At 40.3% G+C, this 20484-nt stretch overlaps 2 protein-coding genes across 2 annotated transcripts; one reads left to right on the plus strand and one right to left on the minus strand.

The window, feature by feature from the left end:
* Nucleotides 1–441: 441 nt before the first annotated feature.
* On the minus strand, nt 442–2944 carry znf593 (zinc finger protein 593). The gene is made up of 4 exons (XM_005925704.3): nt 2830–2944; nt 2386–2600; nt 1889–1951; nt 442–1793 (listed from the first exon to the last, which is right to left on the minus strand). Exons 2-4 carry the CDS (start codon nt 2583–2585, stop codon nt 1667–1669), a joined length of 390 nt encoding a protein of 129 aa, XP_005925766.1. The 5' UTR covers nt 2586–2600; nt 2830–2944; the 3' UTR covers nt 442–1666.
* Nucleotides 2945–3601: 657 nt separating this feature from the next.
* On the plus strand, nt 3602–19551 carry rlf (RLF zinc finger). The gene is made up of 8 exons (XM_005925703.2): nt 3602–3830; nt 5711–5865; nt 10157–10238; nt 11309–11444; nt 11555–11757; nt 13413–13549; nt 13734–13875; nt 14407–19551. The coding sequence occupies exons 1-8, from the start codon at nt 3651–3653 to the stop codon at nt 19021–19023; spliced, it is 5652 nt and encodes a 1883-aa protein (XP_005925765.2). The 5' UTR covers nt 3602–3650; the 3' UTR covers nt 19024–19551.
* The last annotated feature ends 933 nt before the right edge of the window (nt 19552–20484 follow it).

Raw genomic sequence — 20484 nt, forward strand, 5'->3', positions numbered from 1 at the left:
TGGTAGCTGGTCACTGGATTTCTCGATATGAGGCCCAGAAAAATGATCAGGGAGGCTATGATTAGCTGAAAAGCCAGAACAAACCTATCAGAGTAGGAGCTAAAACTTTAGGGTTGACCAACCTGGTACAGTTCTGCAGGGGGGAAAAAAATGCAGTGACCAGCTCAGGAACGCAAAATGCCTGAAAAACCACACGAGACAAATACAGCGGAAGATCGCAGTTACTGCCTTGCTTCAGAATCCCCTTCACGACAGCTATTTAAGTCAAGAGCACTGTTGAGGAGGAAGGAATATCATTATGAAAGTCTACAATCAAAAGATGACTTCATGAATACAGGATTTACAATTAAGTGAAACCCACTGGTTACACTCAAGAACAGGAAGACCAGATTAGGCTGCAAAGGAAAAAAAAATTGTCGGAAAGATGAAACCAGTGAGATAAAAGTATGGAGAAAGATCTACACTAAACCACATTATTTTTCAAACATGGTAGAGACAATGTTTCGGCATGGGCATGTATGGCTGACAGTGGAAGTGTCTGCTGATAGAAGTAGCAGAATGAATTGTGAAGTGTACAAGGCTATACTATCCGCTCAGATTCAGCCAAATACTGCAAAACTGATCAAAGCTTCACAGATTCACAGTAAACGGATTCTTGCTCAACGCATACTTCAAAAGCAACCCAAGCGTTTCTCAAGACAAACATATGGGATATTTTTCAATCCGTCACCTGATTTCAACCTAACAGATTAGCTTTTCGGTAATTAAATTCAAAACTGAATGAAGAGACCCACAAACAAACAGCCGAAGGTGGCTACAGCACTGGTAATGCTCATGGACTGTAGATTTCACACAGCCATCGAGTGCCAAGAATTTCCACTGAAGCATTAAAAATACTCCTGATATTTAAAATTATGAGTTTGCTCAGTTACTACGCCACTGAAAATAGGGGACTACGTGTGAAACCCAGTGCCTCCAACTAAAGCACAAGCACTCCAACTGTGTCATTCCCAATCCTTGTGACCTGTAAAATGAGACATGATGATATGATCTCTGTGCAGTGTTGTCTCAAGATTGTTTAATTAAGAACATTTAGAAGTTTAACGAGGTATAAGTTAGCCTGGTCGCAGACATCTGAATCACTATGCACATCTCCAATTCCCTCCATTTGAAGCAGTAACAAAATAAGGTCTACAGTACACAGCAGAATTACATTTTCTATCAATAGTCAAACTTAGTTAACTGTCCAGTATTTTAAATGAACAACTAGCGTGAAAAATAAATATTACTTTGTGTACAGAAATGCACGTTTTCCTCTATTTCTTTGTCTGGTAAGTTCAGGTACAGCTCTAACTGCACTGCTGTACTCCACATGTGTAATGTGACTTAATCAACTCCACAAAATTTATTATTGTAGAAAACATTCCACCATCCTTTGTATTTACATAGGCAGACAATGCATCTGATTGTAAGGAGAAGCCTTCTGAACTTGGTGATGGAAGTTTAACAACCATGTTTCTCACAGCTGGCTGAAAAACAAACATTATCTGTCACAAAAGGCATTTTCAGATTTGCTACTAAAGTATGTGACAACAATAACTGCAAGCATTAACTGCTAATGCCTCTTTTATGAGTTAATCAGTCCGTGGATTAATGTCAGAGGCTTTCATTCCATGTCCTCCTCTAATGGTTGGGTCTTCACTTCAACAACTTTTGGAGGGATGTATGAGCCCATGCCTGCTGCTCTCTCTGCCTCTTCCTGGGTGTAGGGCTCTTCTCTGAGCTGTTTCAGTCTGGATGGGGAAAAAAGGAGGTAAGCCATGAAACTTACATGGATAGGATTACGAGCTGTAAGTCCAAATATGTGACTGTAGAGTGGTCCGCTTACCGTTTTTTATGCACTTTAGTTTTGAAGTGCTCTTTCAAGGATCTCATATCCACAAAATATCTCCTGCAAAACAAGAAGAGCCATCACATTAAAATAAAATCTATATTTCTTAAAAATTTAACAGATGAACAGCTCACAGCATAAGAGAGTATAAGAAGAGGGCATTTCATTTTAAGGAAGCCATGAGGATCTGGAACCCTGGATTAGGACTGAAATTTGCTCGAATCATTCATCATTGGGTACGCCACCCTTTTCCAGCTGAGACCTGTGGCCTCAGACTTGGACAATACAGAATATTTCTCCATTCCAGCTTTTCATATGGGAAGATTTACTTCTTTTCCAACCCCAATGGGAAAAGTTCGGCAGAACTTAAGGTGAAATATTAAATATCTTACTAAAGGAAATACTGATGAAGGCTAAGAGTTTAGTAAGCAGCATATATATCAAGCAAAGTCAGTTAACAGATGGACTGTTACAGTAAACAGAGAAATACCTACGCGCAGTGTAAGCAGTAGTGTTGTGCACATCCGGTTACATCGTAGTCAACCTCCTGATGCAGCAGTTTAGCAGCCGTGTCAGGCTTCATGTCTGAGTGGATCTGATCCAGGTCTTTGGTCCTGCGCTTTGTCTTCCAGGTCTTTGCAATGTTCTTCTTCTTGCCATTGTTGTGGTTTCGGGTTTGTTTGGACTTCCCCATGATAACCAGTTGGTACTGTGTGAAACAAAAGGGTTTTAAACACCCAAAATGAACGCAGACACGTCACAGACTTGTGTCAACATTAAAATCTTTCGATTGTTTCACTGATACTTCCCAGTTAATATTCTTAGAATCTATTTACAAATACCGATCAAAAATATGCGTTTAACGTCTAATCAATCGTTACTGCAGCCGATCTACATCTAATAAGCCGTCGCAGATGTTATTTTCAGACTTTGCTTACCTTCCACACGTGTGACCGAGAGAAGTGAAATCTATTTCCGGGTCAATGGAGTAGAACGATACTACGCAGTCACCTCCAGAGGGCGCGAAACTCCCGGTCTCTAACAGTGGGGCGATAATAAAAACACCTTAACTATTTTAATTTAAACGCTAACAAAATTATATTTAATCGTAATTCACTTCAGATTAACATTTATTTTCCTAGAATATCGGATTTTTACTAATAGCGCTAGCTGAGCACTTATTTGGCATGCAGTTTTAGCGAAAAATTGGCACCGAAGTTGAATAAAGTTGAATAATATTTGATCAACCAATTATTACGATTTTTTTTTTTTTGGGGGGGGGGGTACAGTGCAGTTGATTTCTTTCTGGTCTGATAAACTGTCAGGTGTGTTATGCTCTATGTCACGCTACCTTTTGGTGCTTTGCGTAACTATCAGTGTCAGTGTACCACCCGAGAAAAACTGTAATAAAGGTTATTATTTTCAGACTGAAAAAAATAGAACAGAAAGAGATGGATGTAAGAAAAAGCACACAGAGCTAAAATCAAGCAGAATAACTGAATTACTGTTCGCATAAATTTAGAGAGCAAAGTTTATATTGGATAGAAAATAAAGTATATCGATATTGCGGTTAAAAAGGAATAGCAACAACGGCCTGAATATAACAGTACAAGCCCACTTTGTATTTCTGCTCTTACCACCCCCTCTACTTACTTTTCAGGTGATCTTGGTGTCAGTTCAGCTGATGTATTTAAATATTCCGACAGCATTGAAGGGGTCGTCAGACTGCACTGCATACGCGCTGTGGTGGAGAGTGAAGATGGCGGAGAATAATGTCGAACCAGAGCACGAATGGAGCGACTGGGCCCTGGACACGGCCGAAGATACCCTAGTTGCAATGGAAAACCTGCTGGCCACACTGAGAGCTTTCGAGGACGTCCTCAGGCAACAAGAAATCTCCGTAGCGTCTTCCACGGAGTACTGCGATAACTTCTGTCAGGTAATGTGTACATGCAGCATCGAAGCTACAATTAGCCTATCGTTAGCTCACCCAGGACTGTTTTTTTTCCCTCTCGCATCCCGCAAGCAGAATTACCAGCAACGATTGCTGGCCTGTTAGCTAACTGGCCAAGTTTAGGTTAGGATTACACCCAATTGCAGTACGTTTATTTTTGCGCATATTTGCATATGCTTTTGTGTTTTTTGTCATTATTATTATTATTATTTTTACACCCAAACAACTCACGGCCGTTGGACTTATTTGCAGCTCAGTGATTTGTTGCTCAATTTGCAGGTTCGAGTCGCCTTACATTCAAAGATCAAAGGTCTTTTCGCTTTGCTTTATTTGGGAAGTGATTATGGTGGCAACGAAGAAAATGTAATACAGATGTTTGTATGAATTTATTGACACGGTTTGCAGATCATGTATTACTGCATGCCTGTGGGGCGGGGCAGCGTCGAGATATGTTTATCATAATATTTTTGTTGTTGGGGGGCGTTTAGCTACTAAGGAGTGTTGCATTTTGACCACTTTCAAGAAAATACGCTTTTCCTGTGCTCTTGAAATGTGACAGTTTCTAAACCTGCGCATCTGTCAGTTACGACAATGGAGATTTTTAGTCTCCCTTAAAGAAATCTTAGATTGGAGTCCAGTTAAAACACAAATCTAGTCATCATGGTAGGGAAATTACTGTGGCTTCCGCTTTCTAAAGGATCTGATTTAACTAAAAACTAGGTATCACTTTCATTTTTGCTGCTTAAGGGACTCTGCAAGTTTTTCAACCATTAGAGAGCTTCCCTTGAAACCTGTTCAGCAGCCTTTGAGAATGGTATAGCAGGAGTAATTCATTAGCTAGTTCACCCTGACAGGTCTTCTTTAATTAGGCTGCTTTTGAATTTTTCTCAATGATTTCAACAGCTCTAACTTCCCCCTTATAAGTAAGTTGAAAGATTGTATGCGTTCCCATGTTTGGTGTTGGTAACTGTGTAAAATGACACTTGATTTAACACTAAAACTCAATTTCAGTACAGTTTTAACTTCAATCTTCCAGGTTTTCGTAAAACAAAGGCAAAAAGATCTGTGTGACTCCCAATTCCAGTCGGAAATCTCACGGATGTAATTAGTACACTGATGTAGGTCTTTAGGGCCTAGACTTTATTCCTACCTTCCTTTGAGAGGGTACTGTATATTTAGACAGAGGGGAATTAATTTAGTGCCTCTGTGGGCACGAGAACCACCTAGAAAAGTTCCTTCTATCTGGCAAATGAGACTCCTGGGATGCTGATAGCGCTATGATGATTTAATGTGTATACCCACCAACTACAAGCAGGTGACAGATGGGTGTAGATGTTGACTTCTCTGTTCCTGAAGGACAGCTGATCGCTGAGTATTTGCTCGAAACGAGACCTTCCTCCCTGTTAACAGTAAATGTTGAGTTATATAAAACACTTGTTTCTTGTAGGTAATATTAATTTAATTAATTGAATTTGATTCTGTTTTAAATTGTGTGAAATTATACCAGGTTGAATCATCCCAAGAACTCAAATTTAATGGTCATATACAGTATGAGATCATTATGTATGTGTGATGATCATGTACTGTATGAAGTCTTCCTTCCTTTTTTTGTTTTAAAGCAACAGTTAAGTCCCCTCAGGCCCAATCTGGAGCACAGCAGGCACACACCAGACAGTGTGTCAGCTGGGATCAATCAGGTATAGACAGGCATCTCCCTAAGGTGAAAACCTTTGATCATCCATGGCAAATGCTTCCTCTTCTGGTTGTAGTTTTTGAACATTGCTACTACATATTTCTACTCTACTTTCAAATCTGCTTCATCAACTATTTTTTTCAGTTTCTGATGCCTTTGTGTGTCTTTGCAGGCACTGATGCACTATGCTGGAAGCAGGAATTCCATGGAACATGGGCTGCCTCTTCTGGAGGTCTACTGTCTGTCCATAAACTGCTTTGCTTCAGCTCGATCCCACCTCACGGCAGAGTCCGACAGAGTGGCCCTCGTTTTGAAGCGGCTAGCTTTGTGAGTACTGTAAAATATACTGAATTATGAGAGATAAGCAATTGATTATCTCATGAGAATGTGTGCGAGGTGTCATAGGTGTCAAAGTAGTTTGAATGTCTGGTTTATGCATGGGAGCAATTTGAAATCATTTCAATATAACTTGTATAGACAAAGGCTATACGTATTGTGTGCATGTGTAATAGTCATATCACAACAAATGTCATGTCAGGTATATCAAATTCAGTTATTATGCTTTGAAACAAAAGGAATACCAACATGTTTTTTTACTAGTGTAACTTAATGTTTTTGGATACACAGCCTTTTTTTTTTAATTTTAACATTACAAAAATCAACATTCTTGGTAGTGTGTCATACAGGCTCTGAGTGTGCACTGCAAAAGGAAGTGAAAGCACCAAACAGAAAAGAAATGCAGTAGACTAGAGAAGTGACTAAGTCTGATACAAACACCTCCTGCAGGATCAGATTGGGTTATTTTGCATGCGTTCTGTGGGGGTGGGCCACCTGAGACCTGTTCACAGTAACATCCCCCCCTTGTGCCTCATTCCCCACAGCGAGAGGGATGGGGCAGGTGGGCCTGTCCTCTCTCTGTCTACTAGTTTCCAGTGAATAGCTCTTCTGAGAGTTTGTGTCTTCAGCCTTCATCTTCTCTGGTTAGACAGGAAGCCTGTTTACTACAGTTCTATTGCAGGGCTCCATCTTTTACCACTTGCAAACGGCTTTACCTGCAGCACCACCGAGAGAGCAGTTTTACACGAACAATATCCTCACTCCTGATCAGAGAAGCAATAATACCAATTCCTCAATCAGCAGGCAAATCATTTGGTCAAAACATATTTTATATTAATAAAATTCAAGAAAGGATTGTTTTACACAGATTATAAAAACACATTTTCCTTTATTTTTTAATTTTTTATATTGTTTTCTTTACAGCTGCACTCCCCTCAGCTTCTTCAATTATTTACAAAGTCCTTAATAGCCTGCTCACTCAACTTTGTCTAATGTAGCTCAAATTCAAGCATTTTCTGTAAACTCAAGTCATTACACCTATACAGCAGGCTTGTGCTGTCTGAAAATGAGATCAAGCGTTGACAATTAAAGACACCAACGCTGATTGTTTCTTTCCTAAGTGGTAATAACTATTAACCAGTGGGAGTGAGTCTAGTCTCCCTCTTTTCCATCTGCCAATCCTCACAAGTACACTTTGCAATCTGACTAAATGCTTTATTCGTGTTCTCCATATGCCTGCCGCTATTCCGAGGCACTGATGATCCTGGCGCTTTTTTCCGTTCAGCCTTCTTAACATGTCTTTTTCTGTTGGGTTCAGTTTTATTTTTTGTTTCAGTTTCGCTTCCTTTTTTTTCTTTCTTTGCTTTGCTTAATAAAATCAAAGCAGAACATGGAGTTGGGGAGAATGTACAAATGAAATATTCCAGATACGTCATTGGTCTAAGAACATTAAACAAATGTTTTTGCAGTATGAATATCAATGACTGTGTGCGGTTTTTTTTTTTTTCCCCCCCCCCATATTTGAATGGGTAACGAAACACCAATAAAGCACTCGTCCTGTAGAGTGAGCAAAGCTTTTATATGCATACAGGAGTCCAGAAGGAGACATAGTACAATAGGTGGCTTTCCTAATATGAAAGACTTTTAGCTTTCTCACAACAGTCCGAGTACAAACAAGAAACTAAATATTATGGAAATCCTCCAACCGATTTGGTGCAATTGCAGCCTGCCTCTGCCCAGGGCATAAAAGTACATTTATACGTTGAAAATGGGAAAACATTGCTGAAATATAGAGGGTAAATTGCCAACACAGGAAATAAGTGGTTTTGTAAATTGATGTAAATGTCACAGCTATGGTTTAAATCTGAGGTATGCAGTGATACTAAGTGTAAAACGTAAGCAGTGGTAACTGTAATAATAACCTTAGCTAATTTTGTTCTTCATTTTGTGCACAGTTATATGCATGCTGTGCTTCCTGGTACTAACTGATGATGATTATTATTATTATTATTTATTTTTTTTAAAGGCTATAGCATTATTGGTTTTGTCATTTAAAAATATTAGTTTAAGTAACTGTCATTTGCAAACCAAAACAAAAAGAAATCAAAGCTCACACTGACTGGGATTGAGTGGCTGTTGTTTGGGATTAGATGTGCTTCAAGACGTCCTTGAAGGGGCATTAAAGGTCTCGTACTACAAATGAGTTATCTAAGATATTTTGTGACTTTCTCAACATGAGCTGAACTAGGTCAGAGATTTGTGCCTTTGTGTTCATTGCTAGGACCAGTCATACGTCTTCAGCCAGGAAAGGTTTAGAGGCATGATGCGATCAAAGGTGTAGGGAGTTGTCTCATTACATGTGCACTGAAAATCCACTGTTATCCTGAATAAACTGTATTAGTCATGTGAACGGTATGTTAAACTTCTTCAGCATGCTGATTTGTTTTTAGGTTTAAAAACACTGTTTGAATGCACATTTTGTTTACCTGTTTTTGCTGCAGTTTGCAACATGTGGCCGCTTGCTTGTACACAAACTACACAACAATTTGCAATGCTAGTTTAGTGATGAAGAAAAGCATACATTTCTGGTTAGGAGGGATGCACATACTTGTAAACATGGAATGCTGTTGTTGTTTTGTTTTTTGGGAGTTTTTTTTTTTTTTTTTTTGAGGTAGCTAAAAGAATCTGTGGGCAGTCACAGACTGCCAGTCTACATGTAGAGGGTGTGCTTTGTCAGATGGAGTGGGCTACTCTTGCTTATTTTGTTGTTGGTCTGTTAGCCAGCCATGGAGAAGAGCCAAGTTATAACATACAAAGACCTTAAGTGAAATCAGCCCACTTATTAACCAATCACTGTTTGACTGACACGTAAAGCGCAGTTATGGTGGTTAAAACCAATATGCTATCTGAACAGAAACTCGTATGTGAATGGACACATTTGTATAACCATTATTTGGTAATTAGACAATTTGTGTGCAAATATCTTTACACAAGCCTACAGAATGGTGCTTGAAGAATAAAAAAAAAAAAAAGCTGTGGACGTACGGTCAAACGAGTTGGCCACTGCTGAAAATGTTTTGATGCAACGAAACAAAATAATTGAAGCACCTTCACTTTTCAATATTTGTGTACTATGCAGTTATTGTCACTGACGTCATAGCGAGAAGATTTTGTATCTGGTCAGCTGCAGTGTTTCAGTGTGTTTGCATGTTCTCCATAGGTCCGTGTGGGTTCTCTCTGGATGCTCCAGCTTCCCACCACAATTGTAGTTGTCTGTGGATGTGGGTATAAATGGTTGCCTCTCTCTTTTTGCCAGCAACCGGCTGTCTGTTGAAGGCGCACCCCACTCTAATGTCAGCGGTAATAGGCTTCAGGGGATCCTTGTCCAACAAGGATCCCCTGAAGCCTAAGTTCAAAGCTTGAACTTGAGATGATTATTCATGCTTTTATTTCCTCTCGTTTAGACTACTCTAACGGCCTTTTTACTTGTTTTAACAAATCAGCCTTAAATCGTCTTCAGACTGTGCAGAATGCTGCAGCACGTCTCTTAACAGGCACCAAGAGAAGATCGCATATCACTCCAGTCTTGGCCTCCCTTCACTGGTTGCCTGTAAATTTTAGGTTTCATTTTAAAATTTTAGTTCTAACCTTTAGGGCCCTGCATGGTCAGGCTCCTCAATATTTATCTGACCTGCTGAAACCACATGCATCTTCTCGGGCTTTAAGGTCATTAGATCAGAGACTGCTGGTGGTACCGCGCACTCGTTTTAAAACTCGTGGTGATCGGGCCTTTCAGACTGTGGCACCACGGTTGTGGAATTCTCTCCCACTGTCTCTTCGCTGCACGGACTCCATTGATTCTTTTAAGAAACAGCTGAAGACATTTTTATTTAGAAAAGCATTTGATTAATTTCTTATGCTGTTTTTATAGTTTTATTGTTTTACATTGTTTTATTTACTGTTATATTGTTTTTATATTCCCATTTCCTGTGTTGTAAAGCACTTTGTGATTTTTATCTGTGAAAAGCGCTATATAAATAAATTTTTACTTACTTACTTACTTACTTATAAGGATATTAATTGGCATGCACACAGATCCATGTGTACAGGAATATTAGTGAATATTAATATTGAATTATTAGGAACACTGCCTTGTAGGGGGGCGGCCATGGTGGCTTGAAGGTTGGATCATACTCTGCACACTCTTCATACTGTCGTTGGCTGTTCTGTTTTGCACTGTTTTATTATAGTGTCATAAAACACCTCCTTGTTTTTACTACAGGAGCTGTTTTGAACTGTTGCTGTCAGTGCCTGAGAATGAAATCCCATATGAAGCCTGGGTTCAGTTCCACCACTCTGTTCAGGTACAGGACCTTCAAAGCATTGTTTGCTGATGGGTGACTGCATAGAGAAAAGTAAATTTGTGTGTGTCTGTGAAGGGGGGGGTCAAGTTGAGTCTTTGGGCGTTTTCTGTAAAAGCCCTCCTAAAAGTAAACCCAAAGACGAGCTGTTTCAAATTGGTGTGGACAGCATTATTTTGTTTTTATTTACCCCGTGGTGAGTCTAAAACATCTGTCTTTATAACCTCTCACTCTTCACAGGTTGTCAAATCTGTACTTCAATATGAAACCAATCTAGGTGTGAATATCTTCAGTATCAGGCTTGAAATAGTTAGTTATTTTCTCAAAGGATTTAAAGATACAAGACTTAAAAAGAATAGTGTTTCAATTTTTCTTACATTCAGCAGTTTTGTTTCCAAAGGATGAAGTGAAGCGCTTCCGTCTCATGGGGTGGGTCGCATGGCTGTGGACTTGATTTCTTGTGGCAAATGTGCACTGAAGAGTTGGCAGAATACGTTGCTAAATTGATTCAATATGTTCAAGCTGAGCAAAACTGTGACATACTGAGAAGATTTATGGGAATGTAATAGCTCTGTAGCTGAAGTCTCATATAGGTTTTTAAGTACTCTTATTTTCTTTGATACTAGATTTTGGGCTGCGAAGTCACTATATTAAGTTTAGTTCACCCACATGCTGAATGACATTGATTGATTGATGACATTTCAAAAAGGAAAAAAAAAGTCTTAATTTCTACAGACAGACTTGTCAGCAAAGAAAAAGTAATTCTAAACCAGGCTGTGCTGAGCTGTCACCTGTTTTCCTTTTTAGATGTGAACAGTGACAAACGTTTCGCTTGGTGTAGAGCAGATAATGAAATATCGCTTGTGCTGAATCACAAACTGTGACAGCCTTTTGAGTTGTTCATTTATCATTTTATCACACATCAACAGAGAGAAAGCAGCACTGCTGCCTCCATAAAGGGAACATAGCCCTTAATAATTATATTTTTTGTATTCATGAAAATGAATGTTTATAAAGATGCTGACCGAACAATTTTATTGTATTTAGCGTTACCATTTTTGTGTTGTGTGCAGATTGCCCATGATACCCTGCTACAGTATGGAAGCACAGACCTTCAAGCATTACTCCAAATCACAGGAGAGGGAGGGGCATGGAGCAACCCTGTCCTTACATCTCTCCTCACCGGGCAGCTGACTAACCCAGAAGAAGGTTAGGATCTAATCAACTAGGTTCTTTTTATTTGAAAACTATAGTTACTTAGAACTACGTTGGCTTTTTCTTTATTTGTGACTTGGATTTTGTTTGAATTCTGTCTTTAGTTAATGCATATATCAGCTTGGAGGGCGAGGGCTTCATGGAGATGCGGGTGAAACATCTGGAAAAGATGGGCGAGATTGCCAAAGCTGTGGTTTTGGCCAAAGCTTGCACTGAATGCAGCACCTTTTCTAATCAAGCCACATTTCGTCAGACATATGTCTCCCTGCTTTGTCACCTGTTGCCCAACGAAGAGGCCATAATGGAGGTATTCCAGCAGTTTCTTTTTGTGAGCTGGGATTGGTTGCTTTGGTGACTTTTGGGTGTTTCAGTAAATTAATTAATGAGTTTCTACATTTATCATTTTCACCAAACCAACGTGCAGAGTATCAAAAATATAAGAAGCGTTCAGTGTGACACAGAATGTGTGCCAGGTGATCACGACTGTGATGGCCTCCCAAAGCTTTCAGAGGACAGACAAAAGCATCCATTCTTAGTATTCAGTCACACATACACAAGCAATCTGTAACTGATATTAGCTGATAAAGAAAAATGGGGCATATTTGCAAGTCAAATCTTTTTAGAATGAGTGTAAAAAATTTACCTATTCATAAGGGTTTTCTGCACTGACTCCAAAAATAGAGCTTCAAACCCACATGCAAATTGAGCTTTCAGTTTTCTGGCTTTCAGTTGGAGGACTCAGAAAATCCTTCAGCCGATAGAACATTTGGGTGCTTTGTGGCCTAGTTTCAGTTTGGCATTATATTGTATGCTGTAAAAGTGTTTTAGCCTGCTTCTTTGTACATAAATCTAACCCATGTGCACACAGAAGAACCTTAGCATAATAATTATTCTTTGTCAGTTACTATTGATAATTCCTGTACTAAGCAGTGTTTGGATTTGTTTTACATGCTGTCTCCTTTTATTCTTTTGATTACAGTGTCTCGCCAGTGTTTCAGATAAAAGTGCAGACTAGGTATAGGATTTGCATGATCAGAAAAGAAAGAAGTGTAATTTTATTACACACACAGAGTTGTCAGTATGTTGGGGCAGTTTTTTTTTATATTCATACAAAAGCCACACAGCTTTGAACTCGGGATAAAAAAATGATACAAAAATAGTTTTGTTTATTCAAACGGCTCACATTTCCACACATAATGTCTAAGTGAGCGAAGAAAGAGGCTATTATACTTTATAAATATAAAGCTGTGAAGAAAACTTGAGTCAGCGGTGCAGTGATATTTAGATCGAGTGTCCTATTGCATTTTCTGTGTGTGTGTGTGAGAGAGTGAAATGGAAAAATGGCCTTTTAAATAAAATATAACATAATTTCTCTGCCATGAAGAGAGAACATTCATTATTATAATACAGTGAAGGAAAAAAAGTTGTGTTGTTTTGTCAGGAGGAAGTTTTTAGTTTGCTCTCTTATACATTTTATAAATCAGACTAGTATGAGAATATTATCCAGATCTTGCATGTGCTTTATCTTCTTTCCTTTTTTTTTTTTTTTTTTTTCTTTTGCTCCTGCCTCTGTGGTTCAGTTACCCCGCTTTTTCTATATGCCTCCAAGGGCATGCTCACCCCATTAGAGTTTAAGACTATTTTCTGTCCTCATGGGGTCATGAAATTCCTCCAGAAACATTTAAACATTTTAAAATGTTGTACTGCAGCTACAACAGCACTACTTCTTCAAAGGTCTGCATCTTAGAAAACAGCAAATTTTGTATTAAATCATACTGGGAGAACATTTTATCACCATATTCTGGTGGTAGTATATGACTGACATAAAACTAAATATACAAAAAGACACACGTTTATCCGTGGATGTTGATTTTTCTGGCATTTGTAACTTTTTGTTGAGTGACTGGAGATGTGTTGCCTCTTTCGTTGTTTGCTGAGCAGCCAACATTATGTTTCCTGTAGATATCGAGACTGGACTGCAAGGACGTACTTGAGATCACGTGTAATTTGGAGACAGAGGGGGAGGAGAATACAGCGTTCATCCTGTGCACAACTTTCTTGACACAGCAGCTACAGCAGCAGAGTCTTTACTGCTCCTGGTGAGTGGGCTCTCTTTAAAGACAAGTTTTCTCTTTTTATTTTATTTTTTTTAGACTTGATGTAGGAATTTATTTAAAAGAAAGTGATTCTTTGGTAATTTTTGCATGCACAAACAACTATATGTGTAAACTTTTTCTCCTTTTTTTCTTTTTTTTTTTTTTTTTTTTTTTTTTTAAATTAAAGGGAGTTGATTTTATTGTGGAGTAAGCTTCAGAGGAGGCTTGACCCCTCACCAGTGTCTCTTCTGGAACGATGCCTTCAGCTAGGTGCCATTGCCAAAACAGTCGACCATTTGCTTTACTTGGTCCGTGTGATTCAGACAGAGGTGAGTGTGAAAACCCGTGCTTTACACTTGTGATACTAAAATGGAACAGGTTGTTTGGCATTATGGGGGCAGGCAGACTTTATTTGCATTACTTCTTACTTGACTGGAGAGTGAAAACAAAGATGTATGAGACAGATTGGATGCTCTGCTCATTGATGCCCTGGCCCAGATCTGGGAGGACAAATTTTAGCCTAATGGACTAGCGTGCCTGTTATTTTTCACTTTGACTTTCAGGGTGTCTTTGAATTCAGCACTTTGTAGGTTTATCATTTTCAGTTTCATCAAATGATGTGGAATCCTTTTGTTCCTGACACAGTAACCAGTCCTTATCAGTGTAGATCAGTATGGATATGAGCCCCCTGCTGCCTTCATTGAAGTTGATGTATTTTCAAAGTGTTCCTTTAATTAAATTTAATTTTTTTATTTTTTTAGCAGTGTATTTAGGGGCTTATGTAGCCAGTGTAACAGGGTATTTTTTTGTATTTCCCAGCACTCTATAATGGGAATATAACTCTTCATATCACTTTTTAGGCGGAGGAACCAGGGATACCTGCGTCGGTAGAGCTTTGCGTGAAAGCCCTTCAACTTCCAAAGCAGGATGACTCGGAATCGAAGATCTCTGTCTGTAAGACGGTGTCCTGCCTTCTTCCAGACGACCTTGAGGTTCTGCGTGCCTGCCAACTCACAGAGTTCCTGCTTGGCCCTGCTCAGGAAGCCTTCAGCTGTCTTGAGGAGCTCTACTTGCGCCCAGACCAAAAGTATGACCAGGACAGTGAGGTTATTCCCAACTCACTACGCTGTGAGTTGCTACTAGCACTGAAAGCTTACTGGCCTTTTGACCCCGAATTCTGGGACTGGAAAACTCTAAAATATCACTGCATCTCCCTTCTGGGGCTGAGGCCCGAGTCAGAAGGGGAAGAGGAAGAGGCCGTTGAGAAGGATAAACTGCATGAGCTGCAGGGAGTCACTGTTAAAGTAGAATCGGTGCACCAAAATGGGATAAATGGAGGTCTTGACAGTCATGATCAGCTAGATCAAAAACAGTTTATTAACCAAACAGACATCAAAGGTGATTCTGAGGCAAAAAAACAGAAGTTCTGCTGTCACATTTGTAAAAGGTCTATCTCAGACACCCAAGTCATTCACCACTCAAAAAGACATGCAGAGGATAACAACCATCCCTGCCCTATTTGCTTGGAAAAGTTCGAGAGTCGGAAGGAACTCGTTCCTCACATTAAAAAACATATTGAGAGTGAAGCACATCTTGTCAAAAATCATGCCAAGACTGAGGAAGTACAGAAAACGATAGAAGAAGATGACGACGTTGAACCGGGTGAGATCACCATCGATCCTTCTCTAATGCTGTATTACAAATCCACCCATGATCCAGATGTCTTGCAGCATATTGTGCAGCAAGCCAAAACAGGGACAGAGAAACATGTGGACAGCGACGAGCATGTAACTTTCGATTACATCGACCAACATTTCAAACTGCAGAACAGGGATGAGTATCCCTGTCCAGGAACTGGATGTACACGAACTTTTAAACATTCCAAGTACTTGTATGTCCACTTAAAGTCGGAGCACAAAGGTGATGAAAACGTGAAATATTTTCACCAGATGAGAGACAAGCGGGAAAAGTGCGTCTTCTGTAGACGTCATTTTGTCTCAGCTTACCATCATCGCAAACATATAAGAGTTCACTATGGTGATCAGCCTTACGCGTGTGTGGTTATAGGCTGTGGTGCGCAGTTTAATACTTCCAATGAACTTGTCACACACAAGCAAACCCATGGCTATCAGCTCAACTACCAGTGTCAGCTCAAAGGCTGTTATGTCACATACTCTGACTTGGGACAGATCTATCACCATGAAGCACAGCATTTCAGAGATGCGGCATTTACCTGCTCTAGTACTGACTGTAGAAAGTATTACTTGTCCAAAAAGGAATTTATAAAGCATCTGTCAACACACAACATCACTTTCTCTGAAGAGGACTTTGAGGCTCAAAGGAAGGCAAAGCGGAAACTTTTTAAGACTGTTACTGATGCAGCCATTCGCCTTACTAAGTCAGTTGAATCTGACACTGTAAATGGAGACGTCCTGAATGCTTCGTCAGTGAGTTGCTCCTCCTCCTTGCAGGAATCTGACGTTAAAGAGCCCAAAGCAACAATGACCTTGGTGGCTGTGTGTTTTGATGGAAGTAAATTCACTTGTGGCTTTGAGAAGTGTGGCATGACGTTTTCCAGAGCCAGAGATGTCCAGAGACATCTTAAATGTGCTCACCCAGAACATCTCAAACTGGAGAACAAAGAACACAAACATGACAATGAGCAGGGATCCAAGTCCAAATGGATAAAGTCTGAAAATCAACCGGAGAATGAAGAAAAGGGACAAAACGACCCAACTCCATTTCAACCTGTGGACACTTGCCAAGAAAAAAAAGCTTCCACTCATCCCAAAAGCAGTGAAACAAACTCTTTAAGCCTTCAAACAAAAAACGATGCTCTCAAAGAGATTCTCATCGGGCTCAGTAGACTGGACCTGAATTCCGACAGTTTGCCAAACGAACCCACTCAGTCCAGCGTGGACTCAAACACGTCTCAAATATCTCTTCATCAGGCAATTATGGCAAAGCCCCCTGTTGTCTTGCTTCAGAAGAGACCACATCTTTCAGAGGAAAAGGTTAAAGTCCTCACTCAACAAGCAACCACTGAGGAAGGTGGTAGTGAATCACTAGCCAGTGCTAAGCCCTATGTTTGTGAGATGAAAAGTTGTGGCTTCAGAACGGCTCAAAGTTACAGCTTACTGCGCCACTATAACACCAGACATGGCCGTACCATTGAACAGGCCAAAAGGTTGACTTCTTTGAAAACCACCTGTTTTAAGCCTTACGTGTGCCACCTTTGTTCCAAGAGCCACAGGGAAAAACACGTGTTGAGGGCCCATTATATTCAGTTCCATAACATGAGTGAGACTTGCGTAGATCAGATTAATGTAACATCTGTACAGCATGAGGGAAACAAAGTGTCCAAATCTAAAAAAAAACTAACAGCGCCTTTGACAAACCACGGCCTAAAGGTAAAAAAGAAAGAGCTCCCCAAGTTGCAACACCAACAAGAGACCAAAAACTCAACAGCGATAAGTGAAAATGGAAAAGACTTTGATAATCACTCCCCATCTGAAGAGGAAGGGGAAGATGAGGCAAAGGGTAGAGGGGAAGATGAGCAGAGACAGGAAAGTGAAGATAAGACCACACAGCAAGTCAGAACGACAAGACGCTTGGTAGCCAAAAGTAATCTGTGCTATATACTTGATAAGTTCAGTAAACCTTTTCATTGTGTGGCAAAAAATTGCGATGCAGCTTTTTCCACCCAGGGAGGTCTTGTGCGCCACCTCCAGTTAGTACATCATTACAATCGCTCTCAGCTTTTGTTGGAAAAAGATATTGATGTGCACCACAGTCCAGAAGTGAGAAAAGAGCCTGCCAAAAAAAGGCCTCTCCCAAACTCCGATGAACCTCAACCCCAGTTCAAATGTCACTTTGCAAACTGCAATGCTTCCTACCACCTTAAAAGCAGCTTAGTGCGTCACACTCGTGATTACCACTCGCAACCACCTGAGCTATTAAGGTGCAAGTATGACGGCTGCACAAGAGTGTTCAGCCATGACGGTGCGCTTAAAAAGCACACTCTTTATAGTCACTGCGAGTTGTACGACTCGCTGGTGGTACGTCTGCAGAGCACTCACAAGAAGTCTATTACCGGGTGTCAAAAGAAGCTTATAGTCACACCAGAGAGTCCTCAGAAAGAGGAACCTGGTTCACCCACCGCACAGGCTGAGAGTCCAAAGCCTGAAGTGACAGCTACGTCAGAACAACTGGGTGATGAGGGTGCTGCGGAGAAAAAGGTCTCAGGAGAGAAAAAGCGAGCGAAAAGAAATTGTTTCAGCAGTTACGTGTTTAGATCTCACGAAGAAGCACTACAGATGTGCCAGGATCGCTGCTTGCGAGTGGCCTACCCATGCATGGTTCAGGACTGCGATTCTGTCGTCACATACATGCACAGCTTGAACCGTCACTACCTGAAGGTCCACCACATGCGCCGAGAAGATGTCTTTAAGAATGAAGATAAGCTTGTTTTTACTGCCGAGCAGCTCGAAGAACTCATTCAAAGGAAGTCCGCCAGACCGACTGTTGCAGGCACGTGCGTCCCTAATGGGGTTCTTAAAATGGAGTACCAAGCAGAGTCGGAAAGCGCAGGGGCACAGCCTGCACCCGTGAGTCTTCATTCCATCAAAGGGGACACGCAGGATGAGGACAATCATGATGCACTGAGCTTCCCTGGAGAAGAAGAGCAGGAGCTGCCACCTGTTGAGAGAAATGGTGTCCTCGTTGGTGCAGACGAGGTGCTATATGGTGAGCCGAGCACAGGCGGGCATGCTGAAGACGCTTCTGCAGGAACACCAAGCAATCAGAAACCAGAGGAGAGACTGAGCTTGGATAAAATCAAGCCTCTGCTCCGCCCGGTCACTGTTGATCTCTCACCACCATGTTCACTTCGTTTTACTACTGAAGAGGGCTTCCAAGATGGATCGGGCAACAAAGATGGTAGTAAAACATTAAATGGATCCGTAACGTTGTCCAGTCCTCCCGTTCGCCAGCCCCTGAAAAGGATGAACGAGCTGTCTGAACAGCCTTCAAACGTAAAAGACTCTCAGTCTCGTAGTGCTTCTCCACGGGCTTTTGACATTGCTGGCTATAAGCCTATGGGGTTTGAGTCTTCATTTCTTAAGTTCATACAAGAAACTGCTCCAAAAGACAAAAATACAGGATTAGCAAAACGGCGGGACACTTTCAGACGTAGTTGTTCTGTCAAAGAGAACAACCAGCTAGGAATCTCTCACACCCGCAGCAGACGCACTCATTCCCCACTGCTGAAGCCCCACTCTATGACTGGGGACTTCACGTCAGTCCAAAACTTGAAGTCCATCCTGGACAAAGCCCTGGCTGGGTGTGGGGACCTGGCAATTAAACAGCTTCAGTACCTCAGACCCGTGGTGGTCCTGGGCAGACCCGTGTGCACCACCGCCCTGCCTGACCTCTTCCCAACAGACACCAACAACAGCAAACTGCTTCTTGGAAGTTAGTTTAACCGAGCACCTTTTTAACATGGCTATGGTAAATGACTTTTTAGTTTCACAGCTGTGTATCAGTATTTTTATTTCTACCAACCATGAAAAGATGCTGTTATGTTTTTGCTATTTTTAAGTTGCCAAACTGAACAGTTGTAGTAATTAGTATAAAATTAAAAAACAAGCTTAAACACTGCACACTAGATCCAGCTGATTGTTTGGGTTTTTTAGACATCTGTAATGAAGCATTCAGATAACACCTATTATGTTAAATCCTGGTCACAAGTGTATATACTGTAGTTCTCTGAGATAAATGTACAGCTTTTCAGATTGTTAGAAATGGTCAGTAGCGAATTGCAAGGCCTTTTCACTTTTGTGAAAATGTGACTGAAAATATTTCCTTACTACAAAGTCCATGAAGGAATACGTTTGGTTATTTTTCACCTCAGTTTATAATAAGTCAGTGTTGGGTTGCAGTGGACAGGTGTTGGCCAACATGTATGTAACACTTTCTAATAAAATAAATGTGGAAATGAATTTACAGTCTTGACTCTCTGGATTGTTTATTAATTTGTTAAATTTCCAAGTGAATTACTAATTTTCTTATTTCTTGGTAAATGTTATTGTCTTCCCTCAGATTAAAACTGTTAACTGAAAAAGTAAGCTTAGCGCTTTACATTATTTTATGGATCAGGCAAAGACTGACATCGTTTATAGTCCCAGACTGCTAAACTCCAAACAGTCCAGTGTTAGCTGTGCAACACTTCTTTGGGCTTAATTTTCAGTGAATTACAGTATTCGCTCATGAGAAGTATTCAGGAGGCCCTGCCGGAAGGTCTGTCAGAATCCAGTTTGCCTGGCACATGTGTGGTTAAAATTTGCAGATGCGACACTGCAAATAAACAGATTCTGTGCACGGGAAGGGATGAGTGCAGCTGTGTGGTTTTAGTATTTAAAATTTTACATGTCTAAAGTGTTTTTAATTAAAGGTAAATTATTAGTTATTTAAATCCATATTTATATAGATATGAAAAGCCACATTAATATATACGCTTTAAATGTGTGCGTACTTTGTACTGAATAAAATGGGTGTGGTACAGGATCCGACACGTTTCCTGTTGTGTTGAAGTAAAAACCGTTATTTTATCGGTGGTGATTGCATGTAAATAATCAAAATGAACCGAGAAGAGGAATTAAGTAGCAAAAGTCAACATTTCCTGCGCTGCCACGTCTGTTTAGCTATCATGCTCATGGGATAAATGGGGCCGCTACCGCCAGCAATAAACGTGTAGTTCTAGTGCTTTAAAAAAAAAATAGTAATACTCTAAAACCTTAAATTATGCTTTATTAGGAGTTTAAATAGTGTGAATATACATTTGCATTCGTAGTTGCATTTTACAAATATTTGTGTAGAATATTTATTAATGGGGGTTGAAATAAAGGTGTTTTCTCGAAATACAAAAATTTGAACTCTTT

This window comes from Haplochromis burtoni, unplaced genomic scaffold (genome assembly GCF_018398535.1).
Source record: "Haplochromis burtoni strain Fernald_Lab_line unplaced genomic scaffold, NCSU_Asbu1 Contig_86, whole genome shotgun sequence".
NCBI classification, from domain to species: Eukaryota; Metazoa; Chordata; class Actinopteri; order Cichliformes; family Cichlidae; genus Haplochromis; species Haplochromis burtoni.

Coding starts and splice junctions, on each gene's coding strand:
- znf593 (XM_005925704.3), bottom strand. CDS start 2,585: ATGGGGAAGTCCAAACAAACCCGAAACCACAACAATGGCAAGAAGAAG. Junction 1,952..2,385: donor CACTACTGCTTACACTGCGC/GTAGGTATTTCT, acceptor CTTGTTTTGCAG/GAGATATTTTGTGGATATGA. Junction 1,794..1,888: donor ACTAAAGTGCATAAAAAACG/GTAAGCGGACCA, acceptor TTCCCCATCCAG/ACTGAAACAGCTCAGAGAAG.
- rlf (XM_005925703.2), top strand. CDS start 3,651: ATGGCGGAGAATAATGTCGAACCAGAGCACGAATGGAGCGACTGGGCC. Junction 3,831..5,710: donor ACTGCGATAACTTCTGTCAG/GTAATGTGTACA, acceptor GTGTCTTTGCAG/GCACTGATGCACTATGCTGG. Junction 11,758..13,412: donor ACGAAGAGGCCATAATGGAG/GTATTCCAGCAG, acceptor TGTTTCCTGTAG/ATATCGAGACTGGACTGCAA.